Here is a 19494-nt window from a genome sequence, read left to right on the forward strand (position 1 = left end):
GGTGACTGCCATATAAAAATAGCAACTTTAGCATATGTACATACATACAGTACTGTAAGTACTGTATATACTGTATATTGATTTGCGCGCTCACCTGTAGTATCCACTGTATTAAGTTAGCTGAGGAGCATTGAAAAGGATCCTGGATCACGGTTGCTGGATCACGATTCCTGGCGACAGACTTGGAATGGTAGTAGATCCCCTCCTCTTGCCAAGCCCGACTCTCAACGAGAAGCAGAGAACGCCAAGACACGGTATGTAACTATGCTGTGCTGTCCTGTCCTGTAAGAATAACACATTTTGCATAAAAAGGATAAGCACAAATCTTTGCCGCCCGTATCTATAAACGGAGAAATTTAGTCCTGGATTAGAAGGACAATAGCATGCAATCCACTGCGATACAAGATACCAACAGAGCATCAATAGATAAGGAGACGTTTATGGAATGCCCCGTGTACAGTACAATAAAACTCCAGATGCTGTTCCAAGCAGTCAAGGTCCAGATATTAGCTCCTTCGCCTTTCCAGACTGCTTCTCCTCAAATTCATGCAGTAGCCGTTCGCTGATCAACTTCACTGCGACCCATCCATCTTCCTTGGATGGACGACCCTCCCTATGCAGCTTGTACTGCTTCTTTACCCCTTTCCCACGGATTCCCAAGATCTCCACCCCCTCATAGATGCCATCATAACCTTCTTCGAACTCGCGAACCATTTCTTTGTCAATATCACCTCGAGGGATCCAATCGCGGGTCCCATCTGTCCACTTGAGGAGGAAGGCGGTACGACGGCCGGAGCTCCACCTTGCGATAAGATGATCAACCTCACCAGTGTCATCGGATTCAGCTTCTCGAAGTCAGTCAGCGCTCACAAGCAATTCTAGGATGGGAGTGATGCATACCTTCATTGATCTTGTCGGGTAAACGTGGTGTAGCTCCCGTAGTCTCCTGGTTTGAGCATGCAGCCGATCTTGGGGCTTGGCATTGGAAGCATGTTGGGAACAATACGCTGTGCCCTGGCGCTTGTCTAGCGTGAACTGTACCTGAAATGTTGGCTCCCCGCCCTCCATGACACATTTTATCACACCGTCTGAGATCACTCTTTCCTCATAGGACGCAAGGCTAAGATGAGAGATGGTGGTTGAGGAAGCTCGATGAGACACTGGCAACGTCTCAACTGTTAGGCTTCTAACGGGGTTGTCGCGATGAGGGGGCTGGCTCATTGGTGGACTTGGTCGCCGAGACTGGTTGCCCCTGCGCTGACGTTTAGGAACAGGCGGTCTATCTGCCGTCGCCGTTTGGTCTGGGGAACGGGGATGGTCATTACTTGCGCCAATAAGAGGGTTTCCGTTGCTGGATTCAGGTGACTCGTCTGTCTCCCTGATCTTGCGTTTCGTGCTCGTAACCGCCATGTTTCCAGGGATAGTGTTGCCACTAAGCTCTGGCTGGTGGTTCGAGGGAGGGTCGATCGTGCTCTGATCAGAGACTTTGGACGAACTCGACATCCCTCCCGATGTCGCCTGGGGACGATTGGCGGTATTGGAGAGAGTTTCAGTGGGATGGTTTAGATGACCACCCATATCATCTTGAGAAAGATGAGGGATGCTCGCCCGCGCCTTCCGACGCTCCGCAGCCGCCTTCATCCAAGGTAGGTTTGCCCAATACTCTCTCGAGCCCTTCAGGTGCAAGGGAGCCAGGGCGTCAAGAGGCTTGACAGCGGAAAGAGATTCCGATTCTGACCCTGATGACAGTACTTCGGGAGTAATCGCGTAGCCTGCCTTGGGTGGGAGTGTACTGGTGAAAGACATGTTCTCCAAGCCCGGGGGCTTAGACATAGGGGAGCCACTGGCGAAAAGGGTCGGCGGAAGAGACAGGCTAGGTTCGTTTTGTCTGGAACTGGCAGAAACTTGCGCCTGGTGGTTGCCGCTGCTAGTAGGGCTCGATTGAACCAAAACGCAGGTAATAATGAACAATGTAGTCAGAGGTTCCTGCAGCCATCGACAGGCATGATAATTCTCGTGGTCAATCTTGCGAGAAAGAAAGAGAGGAAAAAAGTCAAGAATACATCTAGGGGACTTTACGGAAAGTATGAGGTCGAGCTGACAGGGGTGGCCGACCGCGCGATGCCTAATCGGGAAGGGGGGCTAAACCCGGGAGGTGCGACAGCGTGTTCTCGACTACGGAAAATACCGTTGCGGGTTTTGGGATGACCAGGAGTTCCAGGATCTCTTGTGCAAACTAAGAGAGGACAAATAGAGAGACACTGCTCATGGCTATGGTGGAGTGCTCTTATTGGCGCTGGTGAAAGGATGAGTCAGGGGTGGTTTTTCCGACATAGGGGAACTTAGAGATTGGTTGTCAACATGTTTGCGAGTTTGCCTACTGTTCAAAGGCCGTCAAGGGGTATTGCATCGGTAGATCGGGCAATTGGGCAATATGTGCAGGGGAGTACCCCAGGCAAACGATCTTGAAATAGGAGCCTGCTCCAAGCCTGTAAAGAACCCTACTACTGATACTATGGAATGCTCACAAGTAGCCTTCAACTGATACGCATCTGCTCCTCCACGCCGGCATAATTTAGGTCCTGGCCTTTCATGTAGGAGACTCTCTCATCTTGCAGTCCCGAGAGAATCTGAATATCCATGCAACTCGTGTAGATCTCTGTGCGTCCCCGTGGGACCGTGTCCGTGGGAATAGTCGGCCATTCCCAAACCCAGTAGAGCGTATACGTCTCTCGAATATTGGTAGGAAGTCGCAAATCATTCTGGCACCACAGATCCACCCCCTGGGGGCCTACGGGGGCCTTAGGATAGGCTTTCTGGCGTGACACCGAGATCTCTCCGTTGTTAATCTGATAACATCTACCATCGTCAAAGGGCCGCGAAGCTAAAAGCACACCCCTTCCGTCCCCTCCCGTCCCGGCTTCATTCCAGACGCGGTGTATAGAGAGGAGGCGATCATCCTGCGAGGGCGACGAATTGCCGTAGATCCACACCGTAGAATCTTTGGATTTGTGTGGAGTATTCTGGGGAAGAGTTACATGTCCAGTTTCTTGGTATTGGATAGCTATGAAGTCGCTAGGCAACGCCTTCAGAGGAAGGCGGATTGGGTCGCGAATTCCAGGTGCTTGCTGGGTATCCCGGCAGACCGGATCGGACGGGAGAATCCCCAGACTTGCATTGCGACCAGTAGGCGGCGGCTGGTGTCGGCGGCCGTCACACAGACATATCACTACATGGTAGAAAGTGGTCTTGAGTATGGCCTGCTTACGACTGGCGAGGCGATCGTGTTTCTCAAAGTCGATTGGGCCGAGCCCCAGACTCTGTATTATCATTTGGCGGAACCTGGTCTAGAGGTATTGGCTCATCCGAACAATGCCAACACCTGCTCGGCTGTCGGCCAATACTTGGCGTTTACGCTGATGGCTCTCGGCGCGCCTGGCGAACGTCAGCAGCACGGGCAAGAGGAGCGCCGGAGCGCTATGGATAGCCTTAGGACCTGGGCTGAGGATTTCGAAACAACACTACGTTCTATTCCAGAAAATGAGCGATCGGCATCGTCAGACAACGCGTCTTGCTATGTCCCGACGACCTACGAAAAGGTCGATCGCTCACCGCGCCGCTCACCGTACGTCTTGCGCCAACGGAAACGCCGATCCAGTAATGAAGTGCGTGAGGGACAGGCAAGAAGGGATCCGCCGGAGTCCGATTCGGACCACACAGTACGTGATGAGGATCTTTGGCTGCGACACCGCGTGTCTGGTTGATTTCCAGACCACAATCGTGCTGAGTACGGATGACAAATATCAGCATCTTCCTCGGAGGATACTGCTGCTCTTTCACCCGATCACAGGGCTCGGAAAGTTGGGAATGGGCCGGCTCGACTACATTGAACAGCCTCGACGCTGTCGTCTACTCCTTTATTTCCCCCGCAGACCCTGATGCACAGCTGGTGGACCAGGAGAAGAGTGACGAATGGTTGGAGGTGTTTGGGCGCCATCATCGCCATTTGGGAAGCGACCAAAAGTGCAGCGGAGAGGTGGATCAGGAACGGGAGTACTGGGTATTTTAGGATAAGGCCGCGGAGGAGGTCAGACATCAAGATACAACACTGCTATAGCGGCTCATCACTTCAACCGCTAGATGGACACTAGAATCGCCAGTGAGCTGGAAAGTGGCCTGGGAGGAACCCGTAGCTTCTTGTTCTGGGATCGGTGTTTCGCCTCGCCACCTAGGACTTCCTGGGAGCAGCGACAGAGGCGGTGTACCATTTTTCTAGACTCGCATAGCGCAGAGCCCGAAGTCATGTAGTTCACTGATCGCCATCGGCGTTACTACTGCTCTTCGGTCTACGATCTCTTGGCTCTTCCAGTTACATCACCTTGCGAAAGGAAATACTGTAAAACTAGAACTGACACCGGATGTATATTATATGGCTTTGATAACAAAAAAATGGGGAGCTTGTGTTACTCTATGGAGCAGTCGATGCCTGCTCTAGTTCCGCCGCTCCACTCAGAGCCATCGGGGTGCATTAGTGTTGGCCCACAGTCTGTCCAGGATCCCGGATCGTTGGAAACGGAGATGTGGACGCAGCCTGTTCGAAGCAGAAACCGACGCGCCGATAATACTATTGCCACAATGAAAGCAGGAAAGTGATGCTCCATACCTTTGCAACTATAGACTGGATAGTATTAGCTAAACGCGCAATCGTTGAAAGGTGGGGGAGATGTTATGCCCATACTCAACCATGTCAATACCCCAGATACCCGTGCCGCAACCGAGATCGAGGATCCTCGGTGGTCCATTGCACAGCAGTGGCCGTGCGTGAAGGCCGTTTACCGACTTCATGCCATTCTGGTTTTCCTCGTTATCGTTGGAGAGGAGACTGGTATTCCCAACTCTCGTGATGGTGGTCAGTTTGAACAGGGGCCTGAACTTGCTCAGCCCCCTACCCCTCACATAAAGCAGCCCCTTGCATTCAAAGCCCGACGAGGTCTACACGACCGACAAGCCCCATGATGGCGGACAGACCAACGCGGCGTTGGAACCTGTTTTATGCCCTATCCCCCACCATGGGAGCCACTCGGGCAACCCTTCCGATGTTGGTCAACCGGAGCAGGGACTAGAACATACGTTGACCCCTTTCGAACGAAGGATTCCATTTGGTATTGGAAGACCTTTCTAAGCGAGGTGAGGTTGGAACGTCGTCTTTGCTACGTGCGCGCCAGTGTCGCTTCATCAGTACCCTCTGCTCTGCTCTGCTGTGCTGGCTATCCGACGCTTCAAGCCAATCACCGACAATGTCAGGCCAGATGGTTCGGAAGGAAGGGAAGTAGTATTGGTGGCCTGCGGCCGCAAAAGAATGTCTGGCCTTGGCCTTCAGCAAGGAGGCGTGTGCAGGATCACGCCGGGACGTCTCCAATTCGTCCGCAGAGTATGCGAATAACCGTGGTCGTATAACCTGGCGATGCATGATGGCGCTTGGAGACCACAAGGGCGCGTTGCCCTGCAGCAGAGGCCGGGTCTAGATCGCCGGCTACGTGCTCTAAGATAGGAATGGCGATCGCGATGCTATCAAAATTAAGCGTCCTGCTCTTTGTTTGGCCCTCTGCTTCCTCTGCCAAAGCGGTGAAGAGGTTGGTGCATGCAGCTGGTCAAGAGTGGTAAGGCAGCGGCGAACCGGCCTTCTATACGGCATATATTACCCTCCAGAAGCACGATTTCTTGTTTCTCGGCCGTCTCAAATGCCGAGAGCCTCCCAAACGGGCCTGGGTTGTGCCTTGGTAGCATGTTACGCGCAGAAGCCAGGAGCCCGGCCTCGAGACACTTAGGGTCACTTCGCTAGCGAAGCACCCTGTACTTCGTTCAGCGTAGCTGCAATGGCCAATTTAGTGTCGCATGAACTTTCGTACAAGCGTGCCACGGTCGTGTGCTGTAGCTGATTCCGCATCTTCAGTAGTGATCGAGTCTCATCTCTGCTCGCTGCAGGAAGTAGCCCATCGGTAATCCGGAGTACCTTCTCTTTCCACGCGCGGTCGGCCAAACGTGAAGCGGACAGGCAACTTTTCATAACAACAAGCATATGTGTAGAATGAACCAACACCTCATCAAAATACGAGATTACATGTCTAAGGGGTGGTACCAGCAACCGTCAGCATGGGATGAGCGTTGCTGCATCGGCCCTGTTATGTGTAGTCTAGGCCGTATCATACCACCAGGAGGGAACATTTTGAGCACTAATATGGTTCAGGGTAGGAGCAAAGCCTCCCGCGCTGCGTCTTGTTGCCTAAGCGATGCTGCTCGAAACCCACCGTGGCTTTAGTTCACACCAGCTCTAGGCACCGTTCTTCAGGGGCAGTGGATGGTCGGATCACGCGGTCAGTGCTGTGCAGCAATGTATCGCCCGAGTACGCGCCTGGGGAACTCGAGAAAAGGCGACTCAGACAGGAGGCGAGATCTCCGCGCTCCAGGAACGTCAAGGAAGAGCTTCGCGTCGCTAGTGATCAAGAAACAAATGTGCTCTTGCTAATTTCCTAACTACGGCTAGACCATAGTCATCTCCCCGGGCTTTCTGCAGGCCCTACAGACGGTCCATAGCAGCTTCCTTCATGACATGGATGGCGCAAGCTCAGCCCAAGCAGCAGTACCTAGATGAGTGTAGGCCCTGCACCCGTGGCTTCTCTGGCCTGAGTACGTATATTATAATGCTCTGGTCGACGCAGAATTTCCCATAAGCAGTGTTAGCTTGCCCCTCTTCAACGCACGATAGTTGTTGCATAGCAAATAATCTTCATGGAATCGCCGCCGCAGCATAAACGGACCATGTGTGTCTATTGTTTGTCCAGCTCGCAGGATAAGTGGAAAGAGGCTTTCACGCAGCTGGAATACCAGTGCCGTCGCAAATACAGAGTTGAATATGATATCACCACGCATGAATATTCCACCGGCAAACGCTCCCTTAATGGCCCCATCTGCGCTGTCCAATTGGTGTTGACGAGTGAGCACTCCCTTGGCACCTTTTGGCTGACACAGAAGGCCCTGCGCACCTGGGCGCTCCATGATAAGCGCTGGTATGTGCATCTCGTCCTCTAGTGAGACAAAAATGGCCAACTACCTCTTCTCATTACTAACAGGCTACTGCTGCGAGTTCTGTATCTATAGTTTGTTCGTCCTCGATATCACGTAATTATGGATGGTATTCGTCCGGAAGGAGATCATGGTTCGAGCTACGGGTCGGGCCAGAGGCGGATGGCACCAATTCTCTAGAAGGACATTAGGGGTTATTTCACGTTACGTAACTGACTTCGAACGGAGCCCTGGGCATGTGATGGGGAGAGACGACCGCTACGAATATGCCACGTCATATATAGGATTCTCTTTCTTATACATTTTCGGATTAATATGGCCTTGGTCAGATCCTCTTGGGAATGAGACCCGCACGTCCCTGTCAAGCCTGGACTCGACCTGGCAACCTAACCTTTGTCGATTTAAGCCAGACATGGATGGAGGTGCATATGATATGATACACGTTATAACAAGGAGAACTGCTGCCCGGTGAGCGGGGGTAACAAAGGGACATATGTAGAATCAATCTACCTCCGGTGCCGCTTAATAGACCCGGGGGTCTCCCTTTTCCTCCCAGCGGTCTCAGGACAGTGTCACGTACTAATTAAAAAAATATACATGTTTTCTACAAGCGCCAGACAAACGCTGCTATGCAGTGTGACCTGTTTCTTGAACCAATAACGTACCGGAGAGACTTAGCGAGGTTGCAGTAGCGCATGGTGATGCGTCTTGGAGACTATTATTCTGGAAAGGGTCTTTGGTACATCAGTGAGCAGGCAGTTGAGCATATCCTTCCTCGGGAACTTTTGTCAAGACCCCTGAGCGTGACGAGACCGGATTCGATTCGCCGTAGGGTTGACCAACGTCTCTAAATCCAACCCGGACGCTTTTGGTTTCCAACCTGGCTAACGCACTTGGCCTTTTCAATGTGTTCCAGTAAGATACTGGCGATGCTTGCCCGCGCTGAAATCCGACCCTGTTTGATGCGGCCTCACCCACCGATTCTCTCTAGGCGAGGCGTACGAATGGCTGTAGGGGGCACAGCGTCGGTGGACCACTACCCCTTACGGTCTCGGGGCTGCCGATCGTGATTCCATCTTCTTTTCTTCCTTAGATGGAATGTGGGTACAAGTGAATAAGATCCCATGTAATTACAGCCTGGAAGGTGGCATTAGCCAAGTCATCATGCCACAGGCCAACGGTATGGGAGGAGGGTGTTGACTTTCCCGGTCTGGTGCTGTGCATTTGGAATCCCAGCGGACTTGTTTCCACCTCCAAAGGATGCTGACGACTCTTGCGGCCGATCGCATGGCCCTTTGTAAGCAAGGGATGCGTTGTCATGCCGAAGGGGCCAACATCATGCGTACGACCGTACAGTGCAGGGAAAAGGGATTTGCCTTGTTCCTCTGCCGGAGGATCTTCAAAGACCAGGGCCTCGAGGCTACCCATTGTCCAGAGGTGTACAAGATAGATACAAGGCAAATACACGTGCAGAAGCTTTCACAAGGGCCTGCCGTAGAGAACCTCAGTGTACTGGACCTACAGCTACATACATGGATATAACCATACAAACAAACCACTACCCACTGTCTAAACTCACACGCTCTCTGCCTGTTCCAAATCTCACTCTTCACACAGCACCCTTCGATTTTTAGCTCAACACTTCCTAACAGAGCTTTCCTTCATCCCTAGATGGCGTGAAAGGCGGACTTTGACAGGGTGTTCCCCGTGGGTTCCATGATCACTACTACAAGCTTAGGAGCAACCTTTGTCTGTATGCTTTGGCCAAAAGCAAAATGGGAGAACGAAATCAAAGGTAAATAAACGCTTCTCGGAAGCAGAAATATACTAACTAGATACAGTGATTGCTCAAGGGCTCGGTATTTGCTTTAAGGAGCATAACCTGGATCCCTGGCGTGCAAATGACATCAACCTCCAGAGGAACAGTATAAGCCAGATTCCTGATCATCTTCTACAGAATGCTGGACTGAATGTTGCTCTTTGGAATTCGAATAATACAGATGACTATGTCTATGTCATGGCACGACAAGCTGACGTGCGCCCTTGGTATGAATTGGTCACCTATTGGGTAGCCGTTCAATTGGGAATTGTGTGGGGGGCGTGCGCTTCTACAGTCGTGGTGGTTTATTATGGCGGCGGCAAAGGCATGTATCTAGTGATCCTAATTATTTTAGGCGAATTAGTACTGCATGTTATACAGCCTACTCACTCTCTCCAATCTGCCTTCCAAATTACATACTAAAATAGTGCACTCTGCTTCGCATCTGACGATAGACGTTAAGGCAAGGCTAGCCTATGCATTTGTCACCGAGAGCGAGGGAAAGCTTTTGATTATAATCACGGACTAGCGACGTGAAAATGCGCACCTAGAGAATCTAGGCGTGGAGATATATGCGGAATTGCGTGGGTGTAGTTGCCTGTTCGCCATACGAACGGCTGTGTGGAGCCTGATGCCTCACATCAGCGCCTCGGTCGCCCAACTGCGTGGTATAGACGTGCATCTGGCGCAGGAACACGGGACGATGGGGGCTGGATCCAGCCAAGGATGCCGGCCCAAAGCGGCTCCATGGGCCGAGCTTGGGTCTGTCAGCCCTGTCCAGGTATTTGCGCGTGCACACCGAACACGATGCTGTGTTGGGTACTTCGCTCCGCCGTGGGGCCTGACCGAATCGAGGGGCGGGACTTGTCCAGACGGTATGGACCGTTTTGCCTATTGCACGTCTCTGGGGCGCATTTCCGGCCACGTTGTGGCTGGAGAAGGGCCAACAGCAAAGCACGGATCGTGGCGGGGCCCGATGCTGTCGCAAGCTGCTGGCTCGCTCCCGATTTCGTTTTGCTTTCGGTTGTCTACCCAGCCAGATTACACGTCCGCAGGTGTTATAGCGCGCCATGTCAGTGTGCAAGCATGTACGGCTCGATGGTCATCGTGAAGAATGTCATCGCAGTGCGACTGCGGATCAGCGCTAGCACAAACCGCAGGGAATGCTCTTGGCGGCCCTGCAAACAATCTCTGGCCCTTGCATTTGCCTTGTGGTTGCCTACTTAGCCCAGCCGCCTCGGGGAGGCGAACCACATCGACTGCAAGAACCGCATCCCACCTCCTCAAAGATCTTCCTTCTCCCTTCCACCAGAAAGTTAGTCCTCCTGTCTTGATCTTCGATACACCAACCCCGGGAAGCTTCACAGCGCACGGAAAAGCACTACATTACGACGGTCCACCAGCTCGCTCGTCAAATGACATTGATCACTCGACATCTTATCATCATTATCTGCCTTTACTTAGTGCTCTTTTGCCACTATCAGCTATCAAACCCAATGTTCGACCACGAGTCCATCCGAGGCTCGATCGGAAGCTTACCTGGGAGCAAAGAGAATCAATATGAGCTCTCTGAGACGAGGGAATTTCTCAAAGAAGAACTCGCAGATCCCGCTGCGGACTTGAACTGAACCACGCAAGTCGGGAAGTTATGTGAATCCCAAGCGCTGCCTGCGCCTTACCCAAACGACTTGGATGTTTCTGACGAGAAGGCGGATGTTTCTAACGAGAAGGCTTACGTCCCACAGCTCAAGACCCGTCCTATCGACCACCTCCAGCTGGTGGCCGAAGTGAAGGGTATCTATGCTGGATTATTTGAGGTGGAAAAGAAGTGTATCGAAGTGGACGAGGCACAGAAAAAGCAGACTGATGCCAAGCTGAACGACGAACAGTGGCAAGCGCTCATAGCTCTGCATCGAACATTGCTCCATGAGCATCACGACTTCTTCCTGGCCTCTCAACATCCAATTGCCAGCCTTTCGTTACGACAACTTGGTGCCAAGTACTACATGCCCGGCAGAATGTGGAAGCACGGGATTCACGCTTTCCTTGAGCTACTGAGGCTTCGTTTACCCGTCTCCCTGGAACACATGTTGACCTTCATCTACCTCGCCTACTCTATGACGGCCCTTCTCTACGAGACGGTTCCTGCCTTCGAGGCGACATGGATGGAATGCCTGGGCGATCTTGGTCGGTACAGGATGGCGATCGAAGACGATGATTTACGTGACCGAGAAGTCTGGATTTCCGTGTCACGACGTTGGTACTTCAAAGCCTCCGATGTTGTTCCAGGGACTGGTCGATTATATCACCACCTCGCCATTCTCGCACGCCCGAATGCGCTCCAACAGTTGTTTTACTATTCGAAGTCTCTTTCCGCTCCAGACCCCTTCGGATCGGCCTGGGAATCTATCATGACTCTTTTCGAACCGTTACTGGGTTCTGATAGTCAGCGCTCACGTCTGCTGCCTATCGACTTTGCCTTTGTCAAGGCTCATGGTCTACTATTCAAAGGGGACACCAACAGCGAATATATGACAGCGGTGATAGACTTTCTCAGCAACCTGGACAAACACATCAGCCGAACGACTCGGAGATGGATGGAAAGCGGGTAGGTGATACACAAACTTTGAGTACAGTACAATGGCTGATACTGAGTAGCTACTGCATTGGAATTTCCAACTGCTGTGCCTTGTTGGCCTGGGGCAAGGAGGGTAGTTTTATCTACCAGACCATCCGCCCCAAGAAGCCGAAGGAGAAAGAAGTGGACTACAAAGCCAGGGCAATCCCCGATCCGAACGATGACCATAATGCGAAGGCACTGGAGAAAGCACGCTATCTAGCCGAAGGGACATACACCAAGGTGTTTTCCAGATTTTCCGACCCCAACATTTTGCCCTACCTTCATACCATACTTGTATTTCACCGCTACCTGATTTCCTACCCCAAGGCGACGAGTCTCCTCGAGGCGACGTTTCCTTGGAAACTGTTATCGATGCTGCTGAACTCGCTTCTCCTTTCGTACCGCGACTACGAAAGAATTCAGAGCAGTGATTTCCCACGACCGAACAAACAATCACCCAGACCACTACCGGAGGATTTCGCACTAAGAGGCCTACTGTGGGCTGACAAGTACTTCCCGTCGGATTGGTTCTCGAACGACAAGATCGACGACGATGAGAAATACTTCGAGGTCGCCTCTATGACTGATGAGCGAAAAGAAAGGGTCCTATGGCTGGGCGTCTCCATTGCGCGACATGGTGAATGGCTTCTCTACGACGAGAACCTTCACCGGTTCTCCGTCCCTCCTCGATTCGAACAGGAGATTGACATCATTAGTGTCGACACCGAAATGGCCAACATTTCCGAGGTTAACACCTTATCCTGAGCTTCCACACTTGCTCTGTCTTCAGCTGGCAACAAGGCCATGAGCGAGGCCGAGAAAGACGATGAGAATATGCCGGATGTTGACGAATTCAGCCGGTTTATGACGAGGCAGCCTATTATCCGCCATTGAGCCAATGATTACGCTGACACACCTTGCCTGTGCGTGCACCAACACGGCACGTCTCTATTCGGTATTCTGGGCTACCAAAAGTCCCGAGGCGTATAGTACGACGCCATGTCGAGCTGCTTTCAGCTTGTGCTAATGATTCACACCCTTATCATGCAGTGCACTGCTGCAGAGCTCGCCCGCTACCGAAGCGCAGCAACACGGCAACCAGAGCTAGTAGGCTCGCAGCCTATCGGCCGGAGCAGCCATGAAGGCAACCCCAAGTTGTCCATTCGACGCGAAAACGCGAACGGCCGGCCTGTCAGAAGCTGCGGAAATAGTGGCGGAGGATGTTTTCGGCGGCCATTTCGTCAGCGTCAGGCACCGGCATAGTACCCTACTCATCAGACACAACTTGGCACGTGGTTATTGGGGAGCTGGGAAGTTGTCGAGCAATGCAATCCAGGTAGGTTGGATCAAGTAGCTACAAAGACATTGGGTGATCTGACGAGGGATGAGGCGGCTGAAGACATCGTGTTGTCAATCATTTATTTAGCTACCCAAAAGCTCTGCTACCAAGAATTCCCGAACATTCTTGTCCTAGACACGCAATTGTCCGTCCTCGGCAGATCATAGGCCTATGCCTGAGGTCATGGACGAAAGCATATGCATATAATGTTAGAAAACTCATACATTCTGTTGTTGACAAAGTATGTAGAGTTATCTGAAAGAGCGGTTTATTTTCTGATTTCCAGCCCCTCGTACGGACGTGACGTCTGCCCCTAAGCTCAGACCCCTGTCCCTACTACACTTTGCATTGGTTGGCACGCTGTCGACCGCCACCCGGAGGCCCCTTGCGCCTAGTACAGGATATACCCTTCCTGCAGTAAGGAGCTCTGCCGAGATCGCGTCAACAGGGTCCTGCTCGTAGAAAAACGCCGTTGTTAACTCGCCCAGCCTTACCCCTTTCTTGTAGAGTATGTGGAAAGGTTGTCGGTAGCCAGGGCTGGAGCGGCTGTCGTCGGGTTGCCTAATACGAGAATGCTCTTAGCAGCAGGGCTGGCCGCCTCGCAATGCCATCTGTGATGGTGGTTGGTGTGGCGCCGAGACGGGGCTCGCCATGATCCTAGATATACGCACATGATAATGAATATGCGCTGTGTCGCCACGCCGATACCGTCCTGGGCCCCCTCTATGTTTAGGAGGAGCTTTGGGAACTGCTTCCCCTGGGTCTCCTAGTCCACCATACTGAAGGCCGGCGTGTACAGCGACCGCGTCTGGTTCATGGTCCACCAGAAGTTAGTGTCTAGGAGTAGATGATCACCTAGTAAGGCAGGGCGTCGGGAGAATGCTCTGGGTTGACCGCGGTACCATCAGTCTTGCGGACAGGGACATGCCCACAGATGTAAACTATGATGTGACAGGGCAGTGCTTGCCCAGACGCGAGTGCTGAAGCGTAACCTTTGCGCAGGCCTTGTGTGACGTACTGAGGACGCTATGCATGTAGAAAGGTAAGGGACTGCAGAATTGGGCAAGCGAAAGACCTCCCACGGCAAGGTCAGCTTTCTAATTACAGGCCTCTGGTGTAGCAGTAGAAGATGGAGCGGCATGTTTCCTATTAGATGCCTCAACGAAAGCAGCATAAGAAACGTCGTCAGGACAATGTTGTCTCTTCCACGAAGAATATTCTATTATTCTGCCTACGCCTTCCCAACTTAGCCGATTGCCAGATGCCGTAGCATCACGCCCCAGCCAAGGAATCGTCAATCTAGAAGCTCTAGCCGCCTTGTGCTAATGCCATTGGAAGCATAAAACGCGTCCGACCTTGAAAGGGCCTACCACTTGCCGGTATCTCGGAAAATCGTCTCTTGCTTGCTCCGACGCAACTAGATACCGTTCCGATTGGCCAATCCATGTTTGTCACCATGTACCCAAGCCGGCTACAGCTAGCTAAACGTCATGAAAATATTCTTACGGGTATTTCCATGTGGGGGCAAGAAGCAAAATAATGCCGTTGTCGTGTTCCGGGGAGACTGAGGGCATTCCGATAGGTCAGGAAGCCACTAGACTCCATGCCCTGGGTTGCACAAAAATGCGAGCTGGGTTGGGCCTGCACTATGTTTCCGACACCAACACTGCACTAATCACAACCTTGGGGCTTACGCAGGTCCTTGCGGAGGCTTCACGATCTATTTGGCCTCGGTCATTGTCACACTGTGATCTAGGCGCTGAGAAAGTGACGCCACATATGCAATACGACAGCACTTTTATAATATTGGCACGAACAACAGTCGTGGCAAGGTTAGCAATATGTACCGATCAGCATGGGCATGATAGCTCATACCATCTCAAGATTGCAACGTTTCTGCATTTTTGCGACCCATAGCCGAACAATCATACGGCAAGAGCACTACGTCGTTGCCCTGGCTATTTCGGTCACGGCAGGCGGATCGCCGGTGAGGAGACAATCTCGTCATGCATTCGAGCGAGTATACCGCTATTCTGCCTTTTGCTGCTTTGCTTGTTTATGTGACCTGCATAATTTTCTCGTTCTCTTTCCCATGTTTAAAGAGTCTGCTTCGTCCCTCTGACTTAGTCCGTTCTTGGTCGTCTACGTTTTGCAAGTTTCTCCCATCACCAGATACCCAGCATCGTTGGTCTTCATTGAGTTCACACTTTTGACATAGATCCAGCGTCGCTTGATACTTCATCCTCTCAACCCTTCGAGACATCATCGACTTGGCCTTGTCTTAGCCCCAAGCAACGGAGGTACACGGTCCTTAACAAATCGTTATCTTGTCGTTCTTGACGTGAACGAAGCCATGGAGTACCACCTCGCCAACGGCCCTATCGCTGTTCCTCAGCCAATTCGGGACGCACAGCTGCCCGCCGCGTGTGGACATGGTGGATGTGCCTTGTCTGAAGAGCCTCTGGGCTTGCCCTCTGGTTACCCTTCCACCTTGGACAGCAGACTTGCTTGGAAGGGATCTGATTTCAAGGACGAAGAATCCTACGTCTGCCATATGACTGAAGGAGATGTTGCCGAGATCAAGTCCACGCTGGAACACTTCAAGGGTGAGTCGGCATCGCATGCCCGTCCACAGATCATAGAGACGAGATACTAATACCTTTCTTAGCCCTGGAACTCGACGGCGACCTGGTCAACGTTGAGAACTTCCCCCTTCCCACTCTGGCGCCCAAGCTTGCCGGGATTGGCCAGGAACTGCACCATGGCAAGGGATTCTCTGTCATCAGGGGAATCAAGCCCGGTGACTTTTCGGTCGAGGAACTCACCATGGTGTGGCTTGGAATACAAGCGCATATTGTCGATCAGCGCGGCCGTCAAGACCACAAGGGCAACATGTTAGGTGAAGTCCCCTGACATTCTGGAAATCACCCACACGCTGCTGACATGATAGTAGTTCACATCATTGCCGACAACTCTTCGGCGGAAATGCTTGGGCATCACCGCCATTCGACCTCATCTATCGTAAGCAACCGGAACAAGTGCCAATTTTATAGGCGCCGAAGCTGACATGTCCCCCTACAGAGTTTCCACAATGAAGAAGCCGGTGACTGCGTTGGCTGGCTGACGAGAAGCACTCCGGCCTCGGGTGGCAGATGCATCATTTCATCCGCATACCACGTTTACAACGTCCTTGCAGCTTACCGCCCAGATATGATCCGGACTCTGGCCAAATCAGACTGGCCCTTTGCCATGTATGGACTGATCGAGTCGCTAAACTGTTGGATCTCGACTAACTTCTTCATAGCCCCAGATTCCAATGCCGGCCGGTCATATTCTACCAAAACTCCAAGCTTATTATGAACTTTGGCCGCACTCCCTTGCTTGGGAATGCCACCCACCCTCGGCCTTCTAGCTTGCCGCAAGTGAACGACCGACAGCGTGGAGCACTTGATGCCATCGAGGCTATTGCACGAGCTACGCAGCTTGAAATCACCACGCAAGCAGGCGACATGCACTTCATCAACAACATGGCAGTGTTGCATCGACGCGAGAGCTTCGTCAACGGCCAAACGGGACGAGAGAAACGACACTTGGTTCGCATGAGACTCCGCAGCTCAGCTCTCGGTTGGGAAATCCCAGAGGAACTAAGAAGCGATTGGCATGATGCTTTTGAGAGCAGCGCTGCCAAGGCATGGCACCTCGAGCCGATGCCAGGCGATGCGTTCCCACTCCGCAAATACACCAACTAGTCGCTCATTTCGGCTATGTCTAGCCTAGGGCAGGTATCTAGGTGGACGGGTAGGTTCGTACTGTTTTTCGTAAGTCAATGGCTCATTGACATTCATTTGTTTACAGTTTTGTTGGCTGGGTATTCGGTATTCTTAAGCTGGAATAAAACCACCTGGGTTATCAGGAGAGATTGTTGATACGGTACTCCACCCTTGCTACTACTGGAGACGTTTCCTAATAGCGTTATGGATTCGAGGGCGATAGTAACAAGTCGCGACGCACATAAAAGAATATGGTTTCGTCCACCACTATCTCCGTGGTGCCTGATTGATGCCGAAATCCACCTGATTCTTCGCTTTGTCTCCACCCACAAAAATGGGCACACACTCGTACCCTTGACCGTTTCTCGGTTGGAGATTATTTTAGCCTTCAGACCAAGTTTTTACAGGTACCACAGCAGCTTGTATCGCAGGTATCTCTTACGTTGACAGCTGGGTATCGGAGACGGGCAAAATACCGTACAAGGGAATTTGGCGCTAGACAAAACGTTCCAGGGTAAAGGTGTAGATCCTCAACTTTTGAAGGATCGTGTGCAGTTTAACTGCCGGAGATACTGCAGTCAGATATGACGTTTTTGTCCATTGGCACGCAGGAAGGCCTGACAGAGGTAATGTGCTCTGCGGGCAAGCATCTCTTCCTGCTTTCAGCCCCCCAGCTGCCCGGTTTCGTTTGCAAGACGCACGATTGGCTGTCGAAGACGCGCGGTTGGCAAACATGCGACCGGAGCGGACCGTCGCGACGACTGTGCCCAGGAGGATGAAGAGAGCAACAAGCATTATTCCCAGCAGAAGAGTCGCATTCCAAAAATAACAACAGGGACAGTAAATTACCGAGGCGTCCGCTGCTGCGCAAGGCGGACTCGCTGCGGGCTCTCGAGAGAAGAGCGGTGTCTTCGAAACATCATCACAGCACCGGCGGGAGCAGTAAATCGGGAAATAGCGTCAGCTTGTCCAAGAAGAGCATGGTGTTGCCCATCGATTCGCTATCGAGAGGCGGGTTCTTTGTCCGGCTTAGGTGGTTGAGCTGACGCGGTTGGTTTGAGATTTGGAGTTATCCGGGTTGGAGTTGGAATTGAACAGTAACTAGTGAGAAAAGGTGTGTAGGGGGGGGATGGGAAACGGAGTTGTGATCCCGATCAGCCATGAAGTCAACACCAATGATAATTTTCAAATGTCTACCACGGTTTTGCTTACTTACTAAGTGATTGATTTAGTTTGGATCAGATGTCGTGAGTGCGATCTGCATGAACTAAGCCATGGCGAGGCGGCCGATGATCATAAAGTCCTCCCAAACATCAACGTTACCGCCGCAGCGCGCAAATGCCCCTGCTCGGTCGACCAGACCGAGGATTTCCTCGACGTGCGGACCAACACCAGTGGCCTCATCGCGGCGACCGGATCCGTCATCGAGGTGCTGCAATAGCTCCAGGAAATCATTGAGGTTAAGATGGGCGGTACGTTTGGCGGTATCCTGGGCGTCTTCCTCCAGGCGCTGCGCACCGTTGTCGAGCAGATTACGGACCTGGCCCTGGGCTCCGAGGGCGTGCCCGAGCTGTGGGCTCGCTGCCTCGGCATTCGCGCTGCATCACCTCGCGCGCTACACGCCGGTCAAGGTTGGGGGCTGCACCGTCATGGACACACTGCTGCTCTTCGCCGAGGCCATGAATATAATGGCGGAATAGTCGAAAGAGAGCGTGCTGTTTAGGTGCAAGCTTATCCAACTGGATGTGCCTTCAGAAAATTTGCATCACGTTTCCACGCCATTGTGCCCGGCGAGCTCTTCTAATCTAACCAGTTACTCACTGTGCTTGGGGGGTTGTTGATGCTCAAGGGCCGAGTGGTGGATATGCATGAGCCACCTAGAACGGGAGACACACACTTCCCGACTCTGATCGCCGTCCGCACCCTCAACGATCTGTCCACCGCTAGCAGCTCCGTCACCTTGTCCATGATCAGCGACATGTACGCATCCTTTTATTATTTTGAGCACTGTGCCCCCAGCTCGCGCGCATCTGCCGGCGGAGACTACCAGCCCTTTGCTATTAGGGGCCAAGGGGACTATATCCGCTTATCAGATCGCCGCCAGATCCTGGACGCCTGGTGGTGGGGCGGCTGTAACATGCCTCAGCTTGGACATGGCAATCAAGAGGTGATCGAAGCCATGGCCGCCCAAGCCAGTCAGCTGATATATGCGGCAGATGGCTTCTTCGACAACGCCAGCAGGCGAAGAAGGCAGAATCAAGGTCATGGCGACCCGGTTGAGACACCTCGGTTTCATACACTCGAGGGTTTAGTTGTCGCTCGTCTACGACCACAATGATATAAGCAGGGAAGTAATTTCTAATTAGCTCAAAAGGGAAGGCACGTCGGCTACCTAGACACCACGGAGTATCTTTGCAGGCGATCACAGGGAGTGGGCGCAGCACAGTATTTCCTGCTAATACTCAACGGAGGCATCCAGAAAGCTTGAATCATTTCGTATTTTATACGATATAATATTAAATGGGTAGGTAGTTGAGGATAGGCTTTAATCTCTTTGTTTATTAGCCTGGATGGGAGTTGTCCGGCACCTAGGAATGAAGCCCCTTTTTCCATGGCCGTAGCAGGAAGGGTGAAAGTGTTTGGCGGCAGCTCTGATACAGTTCCCCATCCTAAGTTACGCCATGTATTTGGAGTTCATATTAGTAGCCGAAGGATAAATAGAATGAGGCCAAGTGTAGGAACTGCGCGGGACCTCGAGTGGTATTGACCTGCAACGGTACTTATATCCATGGTGGTTGAGTGTGATGAATGTGGTGAATATATGCCGGGCTCTAGAGCGGGAGTACGCGTAACGAGAAGTACT

At 52.2% G+C, this 19494-nt stretch overlaps 5 protein-coding genes across 5 annotated transcripts; 4 read left to right on the forward strand and 1 right to left on the reverse strand.

Moving 5' to 3' along the window:
* Positions 1-2537: 2537 nt before the first annotated feature.
* Positions 2538-5470, reverse strand: PG986_014451 (uncharacterized protein; the record flags this gene model as incomplete). The annotated part of the gene is made up of 6 exons (XM_066850673.1): positions 2538-3320; positions 3625-3881; positions 3935-4056; positions 4468-4671; positions 4739-4895; positions 5131-5470. 6 exons carry the CDS (start codon positions 5468-5470, stop codon positions 2538-2540), a joined length of 1863 nt encoding a protein of 620 aa, XP_066692911.1.
* A 4518-nt stretch (positions 5471-9988) lies between these two features.
* PG986_014452 (uncharacterized protein) lies at positions 9989-12416 on the forward strand (the record flags this gene model as incomplete). Its single annotated transcript, XM_066850674.1, has 4 exons — positions 9989-10027; positions 10549-11510; positions 11561-12269; positions 12324-12416. 4 exons carry the CDS (start codon positions 9989-9991, stop codon positions 12414-12416), a joined length of 1803 nt encoding a protein of 600 aa, XP_066692912.1.
* Positions 12417-15214: 2798 nt separating this feature from the next.
* PG986_014453 (uncharacterized protein) lies at positions 15215-16610 on the forward strand (the record flags this gene model as incomplete). Its single annotated transcript, XM_066850675.1, has 5 exons — positions 15215-15467; positions 15530-15760; positions 15815-15882; positions 15943-16112; positions 16166-16610. 5 exons carry the CDS (start codon positions 15215-15217, stop codon positions 16608-16610), a joined length of 1167 nt encoding a protein of 388 aa, XP_066692913.1.
* Positions 16611-17791: 1181 nt separating this feature from the next.
* Positions 17792-18354, forward strand: PG986_014454 (dihydroxyacetone kinase; the record flags this gene model as incomplete). The annotated part of the gene is made up of 3 exons (XM_066850676.1): positions 17792-17822; positions 17864-18009; positions 18079-18354. 3 exons carry the CDS (start codon positions 17792-17794, stop codon positions 18352-18354), a joined length of 453 nt encoding a protein of 150 aa, XP_066692914.1.
* Positions 18355-18495: 141 nt separating this feature from the next.
* PG986_014455 (PLP-dependent transferase) lies at positions 18496-18969 on the forward strand (the record flags this gene model as incomplete). Its single annotated transcript, XM_066850677.1, has 1 exon — positions 18496-18969. One exon carries the CDS (start codon positions 18496-18498, stop codon positions 18967-18969), a length of 474 nt encoding a protein of 157 aa, XP_066692915.1.
* Between the last annotated feature and the right edge of the window lie 525 nt (positions 18970-19494).

This window comes from Apiospora aurea, assembly GCF_038362705.1.
Source record: "Apiospora aurea strain CBS 24483 chromosome Unknown utg000010l_segment0_segment0, whole genome shotgun sequence".
In the NCBI taxonomy this organism is placed as follows: Eukaryota; Fungi; Ascomycota; class Sordariomycetes; order Amphisphaeriales; family Apiosporaceae; genus Apiospora; species Apiospora aurea.